Raw genomic sequence first — 14,540 nt, 5'->3', positions numbered from 1 at the left:
TAGTAACTCAAAAACGAATCAAAATTTTAATTTTTATCACTAATTACTAATTAATAGGTGTTTGTTTATTAAAATTTAAGGGTTGTTATTAACTTTTTAAATCTTGGTCAATTGTATATTATGATATTACCAACTCAAAAATGAAATAAAATTAAAATTTTCATCACTTATTACTAATTAATGGGTGTTTGTTTATTCAAATTTAAAGATTGATATTAGGTTTTAAAATTTTGGTCGGTTATATCTTATTATATTTAAAATTTGAAGATAATTAAAAAATAATTCTTGTTTGTTTGTTATATTAAATGCTGGTTTGTTAATTAAAAATCAAAGGTATGTAATATTCTTAGTTAATGTTTATGCACATATTTTTTATTTATAAAATTTTATAGAAAAAAAAAAAAAAAAAAAAAAGACTAGTTTTATTTCTATTGTTTTAGGCTCTAACTTCCTATGCGTGGTCTTTTATCGCGTTGGTCATGCCTTATTTTATCTTTGTTTAATGATTTCTTTTCTTCTAAAAATTTTTACGGCGTTAAGACTAGACTCGGTTTGTATTGTTCTGCGCTGTAAATTCCCGTGAGCGTCGTAAAAAGTCCTTATCCCGTAGTTTGTGCTCTATTTGCGATTACTTAATGAGTTTTTTGTTCAAATCTAGTTTTAATTGTTTTTTTATTATTATATTTTAATACTTGTTTGATTACTAAAAAATTAATTAAGATCAGTATTTTGCTTTTAAATTTAGTTTACTTTTATATTACAATATCAATGAGTGCGTGTTCGCTTGTTAAAATTAGGTTTAAATATAAAAAAGTTCATATTTAAATTTTTAATTTAATTAATAAACCTACTAAATAAATTATATTTATAAAAAAGAATCAATTTCGAACCATATTTTATTTATCAAATAAATCTAGTTTATAATTGTGCTTGCGTGTAACAACTTGTTGTATTACTCAGATTTAAATAAATGATCGAGGAAAGTTGTTCTGTAATTTTTTTACCTAAAAATAATTATATAACTTTTATGAATATTTTGCAAAAGCTATGCCAGCTTAGTTACAAAAAAAAATTATTTATTTAGTTAGTAAATAATAAGTACCATGTTTTTAAGCTAATGAGACTGGTAGGTTAAATATTCCCTAATAGTTTGACACAATCAATCTATCAAAATATATATTACGAAATTTGAATATTCTGTTCAATAGTGTTAAATACTCTTTAGCTAGCACCTAGTGGTCAAATGCCGGAGTATTTAATATGGCAACAAATTTGTAACTGCCTATAGCCGTTTGCCTTATAAAGTAAGTAGCGCTTAGAGGCACACTACAGCAATAACTCTTCTTGGATAAAAAACACTTCGTTTACATGTATTTAACACGAATAATGGCACACAAATTTCATCCACGTTCAAGAATTAGTACCCGAAGTATCTAAAAGAAACGAATAACGCGTGTGAATATACAAAAAATATGATAACAATAACTACACAGGTATTAACTATAGTAAGGCACAAATTAAGCTTACCAACACAGTATGCTAACCACTCAAAATACTGGCAAATTGGGCAAAAACAGTGATACAATAACAGTAGTGAACACTAGAAGAATAACAAACCTAACGATAGTCTATATGCATTAATAAGAGGTTATTTGGCATAAAAGTAGATCCATTAACAAAATTTACAAGTATCAATAAAAACATACCAGGTATTAAAAAAGGTGTTCAACTCTTAATGGGCAGTGTGACACAATAAGGTAAGCTGCTCACTCACTGCAATAGTAAGCAAGCATGTTAAAAATAAGAAATTACAGTCTACATCAAATAACACAAATAGCAGTTAACAATACAGCAATATTAAAATACCTGATATCCAGTCAGTAAGATCTAACAGAAAAACAGTGTCAACCAACAGTACTACCCAAGTGAACAATCACAGTTCTAAAAGTGTGTTATAAAAAACATTGAAAAACACTGTTAAGATACCCCAAGACTATGTATGTTATTGGCAAGTTTTGCACGTGGTTAAAGATTATGACATATTTTAAACATTTAAAAAACAGATTAGTAACATATTTACACTACAAAGAACAAAAAATAATTACCAGAAATTCCAATCAGTCAATGAAAGATCCGCCATGATTAACAATGAACTATTATATCAGTAAAAACTAATTTACATAAAAATTCTTCCAAATTGTAACGATTTTCTTTGATAACAATCAGTTCTAATGACTGTTCTAGAAAGTTCTTTTACGACATGTGGTGCAATACATTGCATGAGAGTATTAACCGCAATACGATTCAAAATTGAGGATAAACATATTAGCGCGTATTTAACAAATAGCGTTATAATTTATAAAAAAATATAAATGATTATAATGCTATTAGTATAAATAATATTAAAGGATATATTTGTTAATGATGCTATATTTTAAACGCTGCCTTTGCTTTGTCAATGTCGAGTTCTGACCTAATATTTGTGTTATAACTTTTTTTGTTTAGGACATAAACTTTAAATATTTTCTTTGTTAAAAATTAAAAAAATAAATTACCAGTTACATGCAGATGTAATCACAACTTAACTAGGACATTCAAAAGCAACAATTCAAAGTTTGTTTGAAACATTTTTGTAAACCTTTAATTGTGAAGTATTTATTTTAATTTTGTGCTATTGCAAAGGATTTAATTCAACTAACGGCTTGTAAATAGGATTGGCTTAAAGCTAAAATTAGTAATACTTTGGAATACCACTAGTTGACCACTTTATTTTAATTTTACTAGCAACGTACGTAGCTTTGATATTTTCGCCATTTGAAAATGGTAGAATACTAAGTTATGTTAAAAAATGCAGTGTAGCCTTATAAAAGCATTAACTTATAAACTAAACTTTGATAAACTTTGATCTTTAAAAAACTAAGTAAAGTGTACGATTAGTTTTTTTCTACTTTGAAACATTTTTTTGTTTTTAAACAAATGCTTGGCGTGTTTAATAGTTTATATGCCCCCAACGCAAACAATTTAAAATAATATAATTTGAACTCCAGTAAATCAGACAAAAACCACTAAAAGGATTTTTAAATAGACAGTTTATAAAACTTATTTAATATATAACTTTATACATTTTTGGTTTAAAAAGCCTATTATTAAGCTAAAAAATAGTGCTACTAATTTTCAGTCAAATATATACAAATAACTTCCCATTACCATTTATTTAAGTCTGTGTATACAACAAAAAAAAACTAGATATAAAATTAAATACTATCTTTGTAAATTATCTTTTCTTTTTCAAATAATAAAATCAATTAAACTTCAATTCACCCAGATCATTTCAGTATTCTAGAAAACAAATAAAAGTAAAATATATTAAAATGCAATTTTTTAAACAGGTGAACACTGTCGTTTTTTTAAGTTGTAACTGTTAAAAAAAAATTTTTAACTGTGTTTTAAAAAATATTTACGTTAGAGTTTACTTTCTTAAATATCCTTTGCACAGATAAAGTGCATAACTGTCCAGCAGGCAATGTCATTCCAAAGTTGAGTTTCAGCTACCATGTTACCACAGTTTTCAACACCCCAGGAATTATTAGGTTCACCCCAACGCCATGCTGTATAATCCAAAGCAGAATCATCAATCCAATATAAATCACCTTTGTGACCTTCAGCGTTTTCAATTCGATGCATTCCGATATAATATCGGTGATGTTCAACTAAATCAATCAGTTTCATGTAGTTTTTTAATAATAATACTAGTTACTGGCAAAACATTGTATTTAGATAACTGTGATAGTTTAATACAGTGCACTTTTATTTAAAATCCTGAAAACGTACGGTGAATTGTGTGAAGCTGCTTTCTAAGGAAGGCTTGGATTCTATCAGTCTTGACCATGACCAGTGTGCTTCTTCTTTCAACGCAAGCTAATATAGCGTTGTCAAAAGTAAGCTGAGAGGTAGAAATGTAGTATTGTTGATTTCCGTTTTTATACCATTCCTCAACGATAGGTTTCGGGGCTGTTAATAAGTATTTGTTAGATTACTAACTAATAATATTAAATTTAGTTTTATTGCATACTTCTGTTTCTTCGTTGGCAAATAAAATTGATTGTTGCATCACATCTGAGGTCGTTCCATTGTTGGGTCATTGGTAATAGTTGTCCACAATTTTCAGACCACCAAGCATTATTAGGTTCGCTTTCTGCCCAAGCAGAATATACCACAGTTGATCCGTCAATCCAGGTAATTATATTGTGAGCGTTTCGTTCAAGACCAATAAAGTATTCCACACGTTCGTTGCCTTAAAGTTTTCAATCAAAATTAAAAACAAAATTCTAAACCAGTAAAATATCTTTTTAACTTGGTATACAAAAAGATAAGTAATTTTTTATATAAACAAGAACAGTCAAAGAAAAATTACTACCGTGATTAGCCTTTATGGTTTTAATAAGAAAGGCTTGAATTTGATCGTTGTCAATCTTGACAAGATGTGATCCTCTTTCGTGGCATGCTAGTTTAGCATTTTTCTGGTTGAGTTGCGTATTTGAAAAAAAGTAATCGTGACTACCGAACGAATACCATTTATCATTTAAAGCAGCGTTAACAGACAAGCTGCTAAGGCATAAAACAAGGGCTACGAATGCAAGCGAATTCATAGCAACGATACCACACGGTTTTTGTTTTAAATTTAATAAAAAAAATTCTATGAAAATATTAGAAGTTAATATTAGTAATTTAAAAAATATTATTTTTATACTTTATTTGTTTTAATTCATCGCTTTAAGTTAACTTATTTAATTTAAAAAAATATTACAAAATCATTTTTTTAATTTTGCTTAAACCAATACCATTCTAATCTTAAAGTCAAATCTTGATCAATAAATGATATTTAGCCTCGACTTGTTCACTGTTTTATAGGCTTTCGTTGGTAATGGCGGATGTTGTCTTTTCTGGAATTAATTGTTTAAAAATTTTCGAAACCTTGACAAAATATAATATATACATAAATTGTGAAGTTTTGTGTATTGGAATTTTGTTAAAATTCCGGGTAAATAAACATTTAAATTTTTTGGTTACATACACATTAAATTTTGTTTTTATTCTCTAATATAAATTTTATCTAAAGTTTTATGCTGGACTATTAAATAAAAAGCGTTGCGATAAAATTGTAATTAAAATACACCAAGTCTAAAATATGTTTAGACATCTGCAAAAAATTCTTATATTGGATTTAAAATAAAAAATAAAAAGTAGTTAAATTTAATGAATATTAGCACATAGTATTAACAACATTAAACAAATGCTTTTAAATATTTATTAAAAATGCTTTTTCAACTATTAATGTTTATTATTAAGGAACACTTGATAGATAGATCCAGAATACTAAGATGCAATGTGTAAAATTTTACCAGTAAGGAAAAAGAAATTTTTATTACGATATAAGTGTTAACAGTTTTCAGTATGCTTTGGCTAACATTATTAAACACACTAATTCGACATTTGGAGGGAACATTTTTGGTCGTTAAAGCAAGAAAAATTTTGTGCTGTTGGTGATAAATGTACCACAAACAACCAAAAATTTTTCCAATCATTTTTCGTTAAAGTCAAAATTCCACTTGTCGTATTACTTACTGTATGATAAACAAGAAATACTAATTAACGAAAAACTTTAATGTTTACCTACCATAATATTGTTTACCCTTCGCGATTTTATTTAACGATGTAAACACATTAAAATTCGTTAGTTAACTTTATTGTTAACTAACGCACTGGTTTTTCTTCCTTTACTATTTTCCACATTTTTTTGATAGTGTTAGGAATTTTATTTTTTACAAACAAACTAAAAGACGAAATTAATATAACATTTAACGGCGAAGTAAAAATATCTCTTTTTTGTCACGTTAAAGTCAGTTTCAAAAGCTATAGACTATGCATAAAAAGTTAAAAAAAAACGCTTTATTAGAGCAAAGTCTTGAAACTATACAAACATTTATATATGTTTTATGCCCAAGTACTGTATACTTTTATTCGCGTTTATTTATTAGTAATTGGCTTTTGTTAACATTAATAGCCTACCACGTTTTTCGGCGATTTCAAAAAATGTATTTGTGGTTGGCAACTTTATTTAATATAAATCCAATAAATTATAGTAAGCCGTGTTTATTTTAAACATTTTAATTTGAATACCTTCAACGAAACCTGGTTAATAAATCAGTGTAAACAAAAAATTATTAATTTGATAAATTTACCCCTAAAATGAATATTATGTATAACTTTTTTACAACATTTATGTGAACCTATAATACTTTAAACGATGTAAACATAATAACAATTCTTGTACAATAAATATTTTTAAACTCGAGTCGCAATTCATTTTAGTTATTCTGTGATGGAACGCACCAAATTTAGAAATCCATATACTATATAGAAGAAGATAAATTGTTTTGACTTAAAATTTGTGTAATTATTTTTTTGCTTTAACAAACCTTTAGAGTTCTAACACATGTACCCATAAACCATGAAATTGCCGCTCGTAGAGAATTTAAATTATTTTTCATTAACTTCTAGATGTAAATGCAGTTTAAGTTTAGCACTTGAAAATAGTTTAAGTTTAGCACTTGAAATATTCACAACCCTACAGTTGTGGAATATTTATTTGGGGTTTGTTCTGTGAAGGGTATAATTTAACGATCTCAATATACGTAAATAGGGAGACATTAGCCTTAACTTTAAACCTTTGGTATGTTGTAGTCTATTAACAAATAAATCAACCATAGTAACTTAGAAAAAAGGTCACTATTTAATTAACCACAAAATTTTTTAACGCCACACAGAATGTAAAATAAGAAAAAAAGGTTTAGCTAAATGTTTAATATCACAAATTATTACAAATTTTTCTTCGTGACAATTTCAAGTTAAAATCACAGGTAGAAAAATTAAGTAACATAAACTATGTGGTTTTTTTATTTATTAAACTCACAAGTGCTGAGTGCTTTAATTTTAATTGTGGCTTTAATATTTTTGCCATTTGGTGATAGTATAGAATACAAAGTTTTGTTAAACAAACCAATAATAAAAGGGTAGTCTGATAAAAGCATCAACTTATAGGCTACGATAAAAAAATTTTCCAAGCATCAATCAAGGAATATATAAACATAAACTTGAGAATTTTCGCTCATTACAAATTCCCATTAGAAATTATTGGTAAGTTTTAAGCATAAACGCATTTTAACTAGATTGCCACTTTATAACAACAACTGTTGCTTACACAAAACATATAAAATATTGACAATTGCTGCTAACTATATTTTCCTTTTTAACAATTAAATATGTGTTATGGAAAATTGTGCTATAGTGTGATATACTATTCTTAGCGAACGTACACACTTAAGGACAATTTTAGATTGGTGCATCTTGAACCAAAAACATAAAGGTTTGTAACTTGATTTCATAACACTTAACAAAAACTTTTCATTTTGTGAACAAACCAGGATTAAAAAAAGGTTAATTTAACAAATACCTTTTCAACATTAAACCTATTCGTTTTCTATGATATTGCAGTTAAAGAACTAAAAAAATACGTTTATATAAATTTAAATAATCTTTTTATTTTTTTTTAAATTAAGTTTTACTTATTATAAGTGAGCCATATACATTTATTTTGTAAAAAATTTTACGTATATTGTAAAGAACAAAATTAATGAACAAATAATCCGCAAATAATAACAAAAAATTTAAAGCCATTATATACCACAAAAAAAGAAAATGTTTTTCTTATCGTTTTAAAAAGTTTTGATAAAGTTATCAAAGTCAATCCCGCAGTTCCAGTTTAATTTATTTTCATAAAAACCAACTGGTAAGTACTTAAAACTATTTAACATTTTTTTTAAATAGCCAACAAATTAGTGTACATAAAAAAGTGTTTACCCTCTTACTAAAAAAACTAACATTTTAACAAACTTTATTTTTATAAAGTTTTCACAATTATAATATGAATTGCTTCTTTAATTTGAAAAAAGAACAATATTTTACAAAGATATTAACTTAGTTATTATTGTGCTATTAAAACAATGTATTATTTACTTGGATTTAGTAAAAAAAAGTGAATACAAAATCCAGAAACAAACTAGAAATATCATAGAGTCACTTGTTAGGCTAATGAAATGTATTTATCTAACGTAGGCCTACGCCTAATCAAAACCACAATTTATTACAGTTCTTCCTTGGTAGCAATTTCAAGTTAAAACTACAACTAATAACAGATACAAATGTAAATGCAATTTTACGTAATGCACAAACAATTGTTAGCTTCATGAAAAAATTTCAATGTTTACAAAATACTTTAAAAAATTCCAATCTCGACAAAAAGTTATGTAAACACTAAAGTTTAGATAAAAATTTTAATAATTAAATAACGTAAATGTAAATATCCGATGATATCCGGCAAAAGCCTTTAAAATGCCGCCCGGTTCAATGTTATGTATCAATTTTTGATCAAACAATTCACTTTGAATGAATAAAAATATTCTTTTAAAGGAATTATTTCACTGTAAAGAAATAAGTGGTAAAAGCAATATATAAAATTGCAGTAAAATATGCTTTTTTACTAAATTGTAATCATTAGCTGTTCTAATACGTTAAACATGTTAAATCTTTGCTCAGTAGCAAAACGGGGTTTTTGATTATATTACTTTGCGTATTGACAGATTTGTTTCAATAAAAATTGTGAGATATTGTTATAATGAATTCGTTTGCGATCGTAGTTTTCGGTTTATGCCTTAGCAGCTTGTGCGTTAAAGGTGCTGAGAATGATAAATGGTATTCGAGTGGCGATTACGGCTACTTCTTTTCAAACACGCAGCTGAACCAGAAAAATGCCAAGTTAGCATGCGAAGAGAGAAAAGCTAAACTAGTTAAGGTTGACAGCGATCAAATTCAAGCATTTCTCATTGAAACTATTCGTTCTATTAGCGGTAACAAATTTTTTTAAAGTTTAGAAACAAATTGAATAGAAAAAAAAAGATTTCTTTATTTTATATTTTGTTTTTATATTTTTTCCTTTTTTTACTTTTAGGAAACACACCAAGGGAATACTATATTGGCCTTGAACGAAACGCCCATAATATAATCACTTGGATTGACGGATCAACGGTGGTATATTCTGCTTGGGCAGAAGGAGAACCTAATAATGCTTGGTGGTCTGAAAATTGTGGTCAACTATTAGCAAGAACCCAACAATGGAATGACGTTAATTGTGGTGCAACGACTAATTTTATTTGCCAACGAAGAAACGCAAGTAAGATGTAAAACCCTTTGTAACAACGAAATTTACGTTAACAAAAAATAAAAATAGACAAATTTTAATTATCAAAACTTAAAAAAAATTGCCAAATTTATACTAAAAGAGATTAACATAAATTTACGGTTAAACTAATATTAATCAACAGGGCCAAGCCCAATCGTCGAAACATGGTACAAAAACGGTGATCAGCAATATTACATATCTACATCTCAGCTCACTTTTAACAACGCAATATATGCTTGCGTTGAAAGAAGAAGCACACTGGTCATGGTCAAGACTGATAGGATTCAAGCTTTCCTTAGAAAGCAGCTTCACACAATTCACCGTATGTTTTTAACATATACATTGCATTTTTTGAATATAAACATATTGTAATATTTGATTTATAATGAGTAAATTAAAACAATCGTGTATAGGTCGAATAAGTCGGTCTTATCAATATTGTAACATATTAGACTTTTCAATTCAGGTGAGCACCACACACATTATATCGGAATGCACCGAATTGAAAACTCTGAAGGTCACAAAGATGAGTTGGAATGGATTGATGGAACTGCTTTAAGTTATACTGCATGGCGTTGGGGCGAACCTAATAATAGCTGGGGTGTTGAAAACTGTGGTGAATTGGTAGCTGAAACTCAACTTTGGAATGACATTGCCTGCTGGACGGTTATGCACTTTATATGTGCAAAGGATATTTAATTAAATAATGTAAATATATTTGTTTCTTTGGCTGATAAAAACTGTAATAATCTGTATAGGTCTATAAAATAAAAACCAATATTTATGTGACATAAAGGAAAATATTTAACAAACTATTTAAAAAAAAATTATTTTGATTAGGTTTCAACAATTATACACAGATTTGGGTGAATTTCTCTAGACATTTGTATCCAGAAAAAGAACAACATTTTACAAAGATATTTTTTCATTTATTATTGTGCTTGTGTAACAACGTGTTTTTACTCAGATTTTAATAAATGGTTGGGAAAAATTGTTTTGTTATTTTTTACCCTACAAAATATTTAAATGACTTTTAATGATATTGTCATTTTATCACCTACTTAACATTGGTTTATTTGCCAATATTGCTAACTTTAACCGATATTAAGTACTAGTAAACCCGCCACACTTCGTTGTGGCACTCACTTTGTAATTTGTAATGCCAAAGCCATGCTTTGCAAAATAAACATTCGGTATTTAAAGCACCAATGTTTTTTGGCTTAACTTTATAATTGGCGGAAAATACTTCAGTCGATCACAAAGCGCACTTAGTGGACACCAAAAAACCTTTATTGTTAACTAACGCACTGGTTTTTCTTTCTTTACTATTTTTCACATTTTTTTGATAGTGTTAGGAATTTTATTTTTTACAAACAAACTAAAAGACGAAATTAATATAACATTTAACGGCGAAGTAAAAATATCTCTTTTTTGTCACGTTAAAGTCAGTTTCAAAAGCTATAGACTATGCATAAAAAGTTAAAAGAAAACGCTTTATTAGAGCAAAGTCTTGAAACTATACAAACATTTATATATGTTTTATGCCCAAGTACTGTATACTTTTATTCGCGTTTATTTATTAGTAATTGGCTTTTGTTAACATTAATAGCCTACCACGTTTTTCGGCAATTTCAAAAAATGTATTTGTGGTTGGCAACTTTATTTAATATAAATCCAATAAATTATAGTAAGCCGTGTTTATTTTAAACATTTTAATTTGAATACCTTCAACGAAACCTGGTTAATAAATTAGTGTAAACAAAAAATTATTAATTTGATAAATTTACCCCTAAAATGAATATTATGTATAACTTTTTTACAACATTTATGTGAACCTATAATACTTTAAACGATGTAAACATAATAACAATTCTTGTACAATAAATATTTTCTTTGCAAGTACTATAAATTTTTTAACAACAGTCCCATTTGTTCATTTAATTGTAAATTTAGTCTGTACGCATAATTGAATAAAAGCGCACTTTAAAATCGTTAATTTGCACCTGTGCCACTTTATAACTACAAGAGCACATTTCACATGTTTTTAAGTCAAAAATTCTACTTTATTAATTTTTCTTTATTTGCATGAGGCGGTTTTTTTCCTCTCCGTGTTGATATTAAAAAGAAACTTTGCGAAATTTTAAAGAGAAAAATTACAATTACTTTAGCGCATGCGATCGAAGAATAGCGCACGCGATCGTTTTTTACATTTTTCTCGTTTACTCTAAGATAATAAAAAAAAAATATAAACAGACTTGGGGGAATTTCTCTATAGACACACTTATATCCAGATCAAGAACAATATTTCACAAAGTTATTATGGTTTGAAATCTTAGATTTCGAAACATATTGTTATTGTCATTATGGTTCGAAATCTTAGATTTCGAAACATATTGTTATTGTCCGTATATTTATTATTATTTTTATTTTTATTTTTATTCTTACTAATCCGAATTTTGAAATCGAATAACTTTTGATTTTGTGTATATAATTTTTTTAAATTTTAGTATGTTGTTTATTATCATATTGTGTTTCAATCCTCCTATTTTGATAATTTAAATATTATTAATTAGTAATTAATAGGTGTTTGTTTATTAAAATTTAGACATCGTTATTAAGTTTTCAAATTTTGGTCAGTTATATATCATAATATTAATAACTCGAAAATGGATTAAAAATTTAATTTTTGTTTGTTTATTATATTTAAATTCTTGTTTGTTTATTAAAAATTAAAGTTTGATATTAAGCATTTAAAATTTAATATAATGTATTTTATGATATTAGTATTTAAAATACATGTTTAAAAAATAATTTTTGTTTGTTTATTTTATTTAAATGCTTGTTTATTTATTAAAAATCAAAAATCAATTTTGGGAATTTAAAATTTAGTAAAATGTATATCTTGATATTAACAACATAAAACTGGGTTAAAAAATTAATTTTATTTGTATAATATATATAAATGCTTGTTTGTTTATTAAAAATCAAAGATATGTAATATTCTTAGATAAGGTGTAATTATGGTTTGAAATCTTAGATTTCGAAACATATTGTTATTGTCCGTATATTTATTTTTATTTTTATTCTTACTAATCCGAATTTTGAAATCGAATAACTTTTGATTTTGTGTATATAAATCTCTAAAATTTTAGTATGTTGTTTATTATCATATTCTGTTTCAATCCTCCTATTTTGATGATTTAAATATCACTAATTACTAATTAATAGGTGTTTATTTATTAAAATTTAAAGTTCGTTATTGGGTTTTCAAATTTTGGTCAGTTATATGTTATAATATTAATAAGTCAAAAATGGATTAAAAATTTAATTTTTGTTTGTTTATTATATTTAAATTCTTGTTTGTTTATTAAAAATAAAAGTTTGATATTAGGCATTTAAAATTTAATATAATGTATTTTATAATATTACTAATTAAAATACATATTAAAAAAAATAATTTTTGTTTGTTTATTACATTTAAATGCTTGTTTATTAATAAAAAATCAATTTTAGGCATTTAAAACTTGTCTAATGTATATTCTGATATAAACAACTTAAAACTAGGTTAAAAAATTAATTTTTGTTTGTTGAGTATATTTAATTACTTTTGTTAATTAAAAAATTAAATATTGATATTTTAAAACTTTTAAAATAATTTTGTTCCGAAATTTTCTTATCCACGTTTTTAGTCTAATAATTGATTATGTAATATTAAATTTATTTATTTAGTTAATATTCATAATTAAGTAATGTTTATGTATAATTTTATTTATTAATAAAGATTAATTTTAAAAATGATCAAATGATTTCGAACCATATTTTATTTATCAAATAAATCTAGTTATGGTTCGAAATCTTAGATTTCGAAACATATTGTTATTGTCATTATGGTTCGAAATCTTAGATTTCGAAACATATTGTTATTGTCATTATGGTTCGAAATCTTAGATTTCGAAACATATTGTTATTGTCAGTGTATTTATTATTATTATTATTGTTTTTATTCTTTCTAGTCAGAATTTTGAAAGACGCTAACTTTTGTTCTTTAAAACTAAAAGTTCTAAATTTTTAGTATGTTTGTTATTATCCCAACGAATCGCAAACCTTTTATTTACGACATTTAATTATCACTAATTACTAATTAATAGGTGTTTGTTTATTAAAATTTAAAGGTTGTTATTAATTTTTTAAATCTTGGTCAATTGTATATTATGATATTACTAACTCAAAAATAAATTAAAATTTTAATTTTTATCACTAATTGGTTAAGAATAGGTGTTTATTTATTAAAATATAAAGATTGTTATTTATTTTTTAAATCTTGGTCAATTGTATATCATGATATCAGTAACTCAAAAATGAATTAAAATTTTAATTTTTATCACTAATTACTAATTAAAAGGTGTTTCTTTATTAAAATTTAAAGGTTGTTATTAATTTTTCAAATCTTGGTCAATTGTATATCATGATATTAGTAACTCAAAACTGAATTAATATTTTAATTTTTAATCACTAAATACTAATTAATAAGTGTCTGTTTATTTAAATTTAAAGGTTGTTGTTAATTTTTTAAATTTTTGTCAATTGTATATTATGATATTAGTAACTCAAAAATAAATTAAAATTTTAATTTTTGACACTAATTACTAATAAATAGGTGTTTGTTTATTTAAATTTATTGATTGTTATTAGATTTTTAAATTTTGGTCAGTTATATGTTATATTATTTATAACTTGAAAATGAAATAAAAATTAATTCTTTTTGTTTATTATATTTAAATGCTTGTTTGTTGATTAAAAGTTAAAGTCCGATATTAAGCATTAAACATTTGGTATAATGTATTTTAAAATATAAGTAGTTGAAAAACATATTTGAAAAATAAGTTTCAATTGTTTATCATATTTAAATGCTTGTTTATTTAATTTAAATCAAAAATCAATTTTAGGAATTTAAAATTTGGTATAATCTATATCCTGATATAAACAACTTAAAACTGCGTTAAATATTAGTTTTGTGTGTATTATATATAAATGCTTATTTGTTTATTCAAAGATATGTAATATTCTTAGTTAATGTTTATGCATATCTTTTTTTATTTATAGAAATTTATGTTAAAAATAATCAAATAATTTCGAACCATATTTTATTTATCAAATAAATCTAGTTATATTTATTATGGTTCGAAATCTTAGATTTCGAAACATATTGTTATTGTCAGTGTATTTATTATTATTATTATTG

General features: G+C 25.4%; 2 protein-coding genes and 1 long non-coding RNA gene across 4 annotated transcripts; 1 reads left to right on the top strand and 2 right to left on the bottom strand.

The window, feature by feature from the left end:
• Positions 1–934: 934 nt before the first annotated feature.
• On the bottom strand, positions 935–2,223 carry LOC145753196 (uncharacterized). The gene is made up of 4 exons (XR_014283830.1): positions 2,106–2,223; positions 1,867–1,941; positions 1,707–1,773; positions 935–1,433 (listed from the first exon to the last, which is right to left on the bottom strand). It is a non-coding gene; the product is annotated as an uncharacterized LOC145753196 (long non-coding RNA).
• Positions 2,224–3,205: 982 nt separating this feature from the next.
• Positions 3,206–4,689, bottom strand: LOC145753185 (C-type lectin-like). 2 transcript variants are annotated; one of them, XM_082569584.1, is made up of 5 exons: positions 4,418–4,689; positions 4,073–4,294; positions 3,832–4,011; positions 3,474–3,710; positions 3,206–3,339 (listed from the first exon to the last, which is right to left on the bottom strand). In XM_082569584.1, exons 1-4 carry the CDS (start codon positions 4,647–4,649, stop codon positions 3,478–3,480), a joined length of 867 nt encoding a protein of 288 aa, XP_082425710.1. In that variant the 5' UTR covers positions 4,650–4,689; the 3' UTR covers positions 3,206–3,339; positions 3,474–3,477. The 2 variants fall into 2 exon arrangements, with proteins under 2 accessions (XP_082425710.1, XP_082425711.1); XM_082569585.1 differs by having other exon boundaries at positions 3,319–3,339; positions 3,462–3,710.
• Positions 4,690–8,703: 4,014 nt separating this feature from the next.
• LOC145753136 (C-type lectin lectoxin-Lio2-like) lies at positions 8,704–10,273 on the top strand. The gene is made up of 5 exons (XM_082569531.1): positions 8,704–8,966; positions 9,068–9,289; positions 9,441–9,620; positions 9,765–10,006; positions 10,139–10,273. Exons 1-4 carry the CDS (start codon positions 8,735–8,737, stop codon positions 9,995–9,997), a joined length of 867 nt encoding a protein of 288 aa, XP_082425657.1. The 5' UTR covers positions 8,704–8,734; the 3' UTR covers positions 9,998–10,006; positions 10,139–10,273.
• The last annotated feature ends 4,267 nt before the right edge of the window (positions 10,274–14,540 follow it).

This window comes from Corella eumyota, chromosome 5 (genome assembly GCF_963082875.1).
Source record: "Corella eumyota chromosome 5, kaCorEumy4.1, whole genome shotgun sequence".
Taxonomy (NCBI): domain Eukaryota; kingdom Metazoa; phylum Chordata; class Ascidiacea; order Phlebobranchia; family Corellidae; genus Corella; species Corella eumyota.
The sequence above is the reverse complement of the archived record's forward strand: the minus strand, read 5'-3'. Positions and strand labels throughout refer to the sequence as shown.